Source organism: Stegodyphus dumicola, chromosome 1 (genome assembly GCF_044657685.1).
Source record: "Stegodyphus dumicola isolate Sdum_Otavi_A_Nest chromosome 1, ASM4465768v1".
Lineage (NCBI taxonomy): Eukaryota > Metazoa > Arthropoda > Arachnida > Araneae > Eresidae > Stegodyphus > Stegodyphus dumicola.
Window position 1 is genome coordinate 53,832,878 of NC_140768.1, and position 8,257 is coordinate 53,841,134.

At 31.2% G+C, this 8,257-nt stretch overlaps 1 protein-coding gene across 2 annotated transcripts in view; it reads left to right on the plus strand.

The window, feature by feature from the left end:
• Positions 1-7,945, plus strand: part of LOC118187577 (uncharacterized) — a 72,478-nt gene extending 64,533 nt beyond the window's left edge. For both annotated transcript variants that reach the window (XM_035357825.2, XM_085814607.1), the window contains exon 14: positions 6,188-7,945. In XM_035357825.2, coding sequence (XP_035213716.1) covers positions 6,188-6,345 — 158 coding nt within the window. In that variant the 3' untranslated portion in view covers positions 6,346-7,945. The remainder of the gene's footprint in view (positions 1-6,187) is intronic.
• Positions 7,946-8,257: the final 312 nt, after the last annotated feature.

Sequence of the window (8,257 nt, forward strand, 5' to 3'; positions counted from 1 at the left end):
TGCAACATTAACTGAATTAGATAATTTTAGCTTAGCTTATACCATCTGTTTACACATTAAACGCACATGCGCACACGCATATTCGCAGCCGTAAAGGTCTTACGCGCACGCGTAAACGCCTATGCGCATGCATCAACGCGACACATGCGCAGAAAGTTTGCAGCTTTGAGGTACGGATTATAGATCATTCCGGATTATGGGTGTCCGAATTAACGACTTTTGACCGTATAAGTTTATTTGTGCCAGTAGAATAAGATTCTGGAGTTCTGGACACGATAAAGTTGTCAAAGCCGTTTTTGACCTCATCTTGGTTTCTGAAGCATTTTTTCTGCAGAATGTTTGAAAAATCAGTTGGCGAGATGTCAGGCGAATATGGGGAAAGAGAGAGAGTCTCGTATCCCAATTCGTTTAATTTCTGTAGTGTTAGTTGCACGACATGCGGCTGGCTGAGCATTGTCATGGAGAAGAGCTGACCGCTTTTTGTTGACCAATGCTGAGCACATGCATTGCAATTTTTGGTGCATGTCTTTGATTTGCTGGCAATACTTATCTACCGTAATCGTTTCACCCTGATTTAGGAAGCTGTGATGAATGAGACCAGCCACAGACCACCAAACAGTCACCATAGTTTTCTTTTGGTGCAAATTTGGCTTTGGAAAGTGTTGTGGTGTCTGACTGCAGTCCAACCACTGAGCCGAATGTTACCAGTTGTTACAGAGAAGAAGAGCAGATGACACTTCAAAACTGTGATTTTTTTTTATTTTCTCTCAATTCGTGAGGCACCCATTTATCGAGCTTCTTTGACTTTCTTATACGATTCAAGTGATCAGAAATCGTTGTTTTTGCTTACGCCGATCTTCTCCGCAAGCTCTCGAACAGTTGTGCACGGGTTTGCTTCAACTTAAGTCATCAGCAAAAAAAAAAAAAAAAAAATGGGAGGGGGGAGGAAAATAAATTTCTATATTATAATTTTTATATTTAGATGTATTTAAATTTCTACATTTAGATGTATTGAAAGCTTTTTTCTTAGTTTAAAACGTCCACAAAACAGTACCCTGCATAAGTCATCTTACTGCCATATAGTGTTTTTTATGGAAAAAACACATGATTTCATATGTGAAAGTATGACAGTTCTACCTGGAAAACGGGAAAAAGTCAGGGAATTCGAAAATTGACCAAAAAAGTCAAGTCGGGGAATTTAAATATTTTAGTCAAAATCTGGAAAAGTCAGGGAATTTCATACAGCGATCCCCCAAAAAGCGAGTTTTGTGCCAGTGTTGGAAGCGATCACTTTGTTGGCAAATTATGTATCGGATGAGCATCATTAGGGCAGCTGGCGTTAAACCAATTTTCGCAGTTCCAATCAGATTGTCTTTTAGAAAGGCACAGCAAGTTTCCAGCAAGTTTGGTTTCCAGTAGCCTCCAGAATCCTAAGACACACATGTGCAGGTTATGTTGAACTAAAGAAAATACCTTCCCATTCTCGTATATAACAAAATCGGTTTAATCCTAGTATACGGTGCCATGGAGGCTAGAATAGCCCCCATGTACTTTGTTCTAATGTAAGAATGTCTATATTATGAAAGAAAGGTTCCATAGACGTAATGTAAATCAGTTTGCTAGAAAGTGGAGGGAAAAACTCACCAAGGGATTTGGTGACAGAACCTGACGGTGAGAATTTCCTCCTCCGCGATGTGTACAGGAAATTGTGGAGCATGTGTTAAGAAGAAACGTTCTTTGACTTTTGCGATAATTTATAATCAGATTTTCGTACTTTTTTTGGCTCAAAATAGCTGATCTATTAATTAATTTACTCGCGCAAAAAATATTTTCTTTTCCTTTAAAGTTTAAGGAAATTTAAAACATTATTCGTTTTGTACTCTTGATAAACTTGACCTTCGAACTTCGCGAGCTTCGGCGACAGATATTTTGTGCATACGCAGCTGTTTCCCTCTATGTTGGGATGGAGCCATTCCTGTTGCAGAGAAGTTTTTTTTTTATATTAACAATACATATTTTTTTTTATTCTAACCTCCATGTACGGTACACATGGGATTTGGCGACATTATGGTGAGCAGTAACAACAGTTACCTCTTTCTGTCTCTTAAGAGGTTATCACACATGGCTACAGTCCCTGCTAGATAACACTTTTCTGAGAAACGAGATTCTGGTGGCACTGGTCTAAATGGGAGGGTTCCTAGAAAAAAAAGCCCCGCCTGAAGCGAATTCCCACCTCGACAACCAATCAGACGAAAGTTCTGCTTCTGAAGGATCACGTGATCCCGATTTGAGCGATAATCGATTACTGTTTGGCGTTCAAGACTTTGTAATAAGTGAGAATGGTAACCTAGCTATGTGTGTTTCCTGGAATTGTGCGGGTTCTGAGAATTGTCCTTTTCGACGTCAAGTCCCGCGTAGCCGAAACATACTGTGATTGGGACCTTCAAAATTGTACAAAGCTGTAGCAAAAACTAGGATTTTACCTCAAAGTCTTTTACTTTTTTTTTTTTTTTTTTCATTTTAATAAATGCCCTATTTTTCATTTTGCAGTAAAATAAAAAAATAGTAATTTGTCATCAATGCTAACATTTAATGTTCGCCAAAATAGAATTGATTATTGTAATTCAATTTTTAAGCAATTAACTTCATTTTAATATTATTTATATCATTTAGTGTTCTTTCCTCTAAATTTATTAATTATTAGTTAATAATACTTTCAAATTTCAGACAAATTTCTCTGCCATAATTCTGAAACTAAATCTAGTAGTATGATGACATACTATCACGAAATTTAATGCACATATTTTTGTTTATGTATGCTGCTAAATAAATATAAAATTTTTTTAATTTTAAAATATCATTAAATAGATTTCTTTCTTTCGTTTAGCTGCAAAATGTCTGCGAAAAAACTCATTTTTTAATCCAGATTGGACAGATTCTAATCTCAATCTTCAGTGGAGAAAACAACTCCTATTATAGCTATAATAATAGTAATGTTTTCAGGATTATATATATAAAAAGTCATATGCAATTGGCAAATTTTTGTGTTTTCAAGTGGTACCATAATTAATTTACCTCTCAGCACAGCCAACGCGCACTATGCGGATAGACTGGAATTTTCTCAAAACACACCTGGAAAAGTCAGGGAATTTCATTCTCCTCTTTAAGTGGCAACTCATACTATGAGTTTGTAGCTTTTATGACAAGAATTTACCGTAATCATAGATTTTAAATAACTTCATTTCAGTCAAAAATGATTTCCATGTAAGCTTCTTAATGAAAATAGCAGTATGTCTATATAGCGTTTTGCATTAGCTCTTTAATCTGACAATGTATCTTTTTTGATGACCCATCACTGACTTGGCCCTATATACAGCTATATATTTTGTTTAATCAATACTGTAATTATGAGTATATTGTATTGAAATGGGGAAGAAACATTTTTGTAGTAGTATGGCCTTGTAGTAGATTAAAAATAAAATATGTTCTGTACCATTATTTTCATTAGTATGCACTGCAAAACTGGCATCTGGAAATGTCTATTATTCATTTGTGATGAAAAAGTGTTTTTAACAGCTTACTTCTTAAGAGTCTTCTGGCATTTCAATATGCTTTAAATTGTATTATTGAAGGGAGGTGTTGCATTAAACTTATTTTATACTTTTCCAGTCTTATCTGCATAATAGCTACAGTTGGTAGTAAAATCAAATTTTCAGCAGTTTGTTAACTTATTAGTTTTTGCAATATGGAAACAACTGGACAGCTTGATTGCTAAAGTTTTTTATCAACACTTTTGTGAAAACAACAACTGCCGTTTTAATTTTTTATTTTCATTTTTTTATCCTCTCTCTTCAGAGGTACTGTAACTTTCTAAGAATTTTATAGGGCTATCTCTTATTTTTGATGAACAGCATTTAAATGCAAAGTACCTTTGATAACTTCATACTTTCTTGTGACAATACTTCCTAATAATTTTATGCATTGAGATTATCTGGAAATAAATATAAAACTGTATTTGAGACATTTTCTTCTGTGTTATCTATTTTTCTTTTTATTCTTTCCATTGCCTTCTTTCTTGCATTCTTTGTAGGAGATTCATACATTTTTTTTTATTATTCTGTTTTAATGAAATGCATTTAATTTTGTGCTAACTGTTTAATATCCCACATTACGGGTATTACTCAACAGTATGGAACACAGGCTAAAAACAACGTGTCATTTATCTTATTCAGCTTTTTTGAGCTGTTTCTGGAAGATTTCAGTGCTATCTAAATGATGAATAAAGAAAATGCACAATTTTGAATTTGAAGGGGGAGTTAAGTTAAAGCAAACAACTTGAGCTATACAATCTCTTTGTTTTATTTATTTATTTATTGAATTAAGGTAAGGGTCACAAACAAAGGTCTGGTCTCAAAAGTGAGTTGTGTTCTCGAAAATTTGGGAGCCATAGGTCTAGATCAGTGGTTTTCAACCTTTTTTGTCCCATGGACCCTTTTTGCTATTGCTAAGATAATCCATCCCCCTTTCCCAAACAAACAAACAATATGCATTTGTTTAAATTTAGATTATTTTAAATGTGTTTGAAAAATTAAGCAGGAAAATAATGGTAAGTCCGAAAACTTAAATCAATGTAGTTTTTTATGCTCATAAACTAAAACTAAATGCTTAAAGGCTAAATAAAAGGATAAAACTATGAAATTAGCTCCCCGGGTGAAAATCCTTGGTTTAGATAATGTTGCCTATTTTCATTTCTTTTAAGAACTCTTAGCCATAAAAACAATTAAAGAGATGTAATACAGTACAAAGTCTGTAATCCGGACCTCAAAGCTACAAACTTTATGCGCATGCGTAAAAGCATAATGCATTTTGCGCATGCGCATATGCGTTTATGCATGCACGTTTAATCTATAAGTACGGACAGCATAAGCTAAGCTAAAATTATATAAGGCATTTCAGTTAATGTTGCAGATTGCACTGTTCCTTAATCTTCTAATTGGATCTGGCTTATTATTTTTTGCAGACTGTTAGAACAATTTTATAAAAATTAAGCTTGAATTTTCGATTATGTCAAAAAGAGTTTCCAATTTCGGAGCTGCCAAAGGATCTACAAAGTGAAAGCATGTTTCAGAGTCCATTAAACAAAAAGTGGAATTGCTGCAAAAAAAATTGATAAAGGCCTATCCGTCTTAAAATTATGCGAGAAGTATGGCATTGGAAAGTCCACTATATATGACACAAGGAAAAGGAACTTTTTGAATTTTTCGTGGAAGCATCTTAAACAACTTACATTGAAAGAAATGTTTAGTAAAGTAAACAAATAAATATTAAGCTTTTTTTTTTTCTTTTTGTAAATTTTGATACCCTTTAGATCATAATTGTTCTTTATTTCATAAATTATGTTTCATATTTTTAATTGTATAATTTCTGCATGCTATCTTACCAGATTTAAATTGATGATCTATAATCTGGAAAAACCCCTAATCCAGAATCGCCGAAGTCCTGACGAGTCCGGATTACGGACTTTATATCTTTTGTAAAGATACCAATTTGCTGGGTTTTTTTTACTTCTTGTGAAACTTAGTTAAATCTGTCTTCAATAGAATTTTAAAATGTGATAAGTGTATATGAAATTTAAATAGAAAACGAATTAGTATGAAATACTGTTGCTAGTGCGGACTTTTTATCTTTTTTATTGCATTCAAAAACTAAGACTGGGTATCATATTTATTTATCACCAGTATAGATATCAAATAAAATTAGAGCTATTTAAATGTGTTTTAATTGTAAAATTTAATCAAAAATATTTGTGATTATTCTTTTTGCGCTTTTGCATCATATTAGGATTTTAGTGTTCAGAATTTCCAATAAAATTTTAATTCTCGTAATTAATGCATGTTATACATTAGTGTTAGAAAATGTATCATATGCATAGGTTATGATATATGTTTGAAAAACTGAATAAAATATAATGTAAAAATATATTTATTTAAACTAATATTTAGTAATAATTATTTAGTTTCAATTATATTTTATTTCAATATATTCCTCTCTGCAAAAGTATAAGCAAAGAAATTTTCTTAATTATGCACAGTACTTAGGTATACAAAAATTATGCATTCTTTATTGCTATCAGCATGCAAAACTTTTTATATTGATAATATTCTTAATTCGTTTTCTGTATCTACAGTTACTAAAACTAAAAAAGAACTTGTTTCTGCATCAGAAGATGAAGAAGACCCACTGAAAGCAAAAGCAAAAGAGTTAATTTCTGATGAAACTGTAAACAGAAGTCATTATATTAATAGGAAGCAAGCCTCTTTGATTAGCTTTTTCAAGCAAAAATAATGTAGGTAAATTATACATAAATTGTGTTCACCAATACTTTTAATTACGTTAATGTTTATAGCAGCATACTAAATAATTGTATTGTCTGTGTATTTAGAGCTTTAAATGTTTTCATGTACACATTTAAATAAAAATAGCATTAAGTCAATTCATGTATATACTTTAAATTAACAAAATAAAACTTACAGAAAACAGTCATTGTGATTTGTTTATGTGTACAAATATTGCAGTGTATTAAATTTATGAATTAAATAGAAGAGTAATAAATTTAGCAGAATTCTAATAATCAGCCTACCTTGGGACTAAGAAAATATTTTTAAAATTTGAAAGTTATAAGCTTTTATTATTATTATTATAGGCTGATTTCATATTTTTGCCTTTCTAATTTTTACTTTGAATTTTGGTTATTGCCATATAAATAAATTAACCAAAACATACTCATGCCTTAAGAACTATTTAATCAAGATTTACTGAATTTGAAAATATGTTTTTTAAATACAGTTATATACAATAAAAACTTGATCATCTGACATTCAACTAGCTAGAAAGCTCAAGTAACCAAAATAATTTTTATGAAACATGAATTAAAAGACTTCTAAAGACAGTATAGAATGATAACTCGGGACAAAATCTGTCACAAGGCTGTCTGATTTAATGCCATTAATAAATAATCATGATGCTATGATACAGTCATAAGCTCTTCATTTCATGTAAACTTGATTAATCCACTGCTTCAGCTCTTTTAAAGAAGGATATAAGTTAACTGTTATTTATCTGTTTTCGTCTTGAATTTTGGGGGAAAAAAATTAACTTTGAAACCTGCCCTAAATAGAATGGCATACAGTGTGAGCATTTTCAAAATTATGCAATTCTGGTATTAATAAAAGTGTGTGTTTAATGAACATGATTTGTGACTTTATTTGAAAATTGATTTTTTTTAAAAACTATACTGTACATCAGAATGTAAAAAGTTCCGATGAGAAATTTTATTTAGTTATGTATGTATATCTCTGTTTTTTGTCTTTTGTTTTAAATGCTATATCCGTAACTTGTGTGCCTTGATTATCAAAATAAATAGTGGTTAGCTGTGGTTAGTTTTTCTAACTTCTGTTGAAATAATTGGTGTAAATTAGGCAGAATTTCTTGAAACTTTGATGGAAATTTTGTTATTAGGTAAGATGCTTTAATTTCATATATTTAAGGTTTATGAAAATATGTTGGCTTTTATGTATAAATGCCTCCCTCCCCCTAAAATCTTAGATAATGTTAAATGTAAGCTTTTTATATTCAAGCTGTTAATAGATGAGATGGCTGTTTTTCTAATTAAAACTAGAAATTTCTTCTTCCATTCATTTGCCTTTTCTGCTGTGAACTGCACTTTTTATGCTTTGTGTTTGGAATTTTTATGTATCTGGCATTCATTGCTTCCAAAGTAATTTTACTGCTCTTAAATGAGAGAAACAGTATATAAATGAACACACTATTTATAAAACCATAACCAGTAATGCTTTCCCTAGATTGAATCTGTGCGCTAATTTTACCGTTAATTTATATTATGCAATTAGTTGGATTAAATAAAAAAAATATGCTAAAATTGGAATTTAATTTCTGTGTTGTTTAGCTTCCTTTTCTTTACCATGTTTATGATTTTCGAATGCTAAGAAATTTTTTCAGTTATTTTTAAGAATCTATTTACTGTCGATATGAACAACCTTGCTTATTTTAACAGAGTCGTGAAACTTGAACAGATAATTTCTTTATATATGTTAATTACATAATCTCAGAATTCATCTTAAAAGCAGAAGAATATATGTGCAAAATTAGGAATTTATTTAAAATGAAAAGTTTGCAGAGATTCACAATTAATGTGTAAATGTATAAGTGATGAAGCAAGTGCAAAACATACAATATC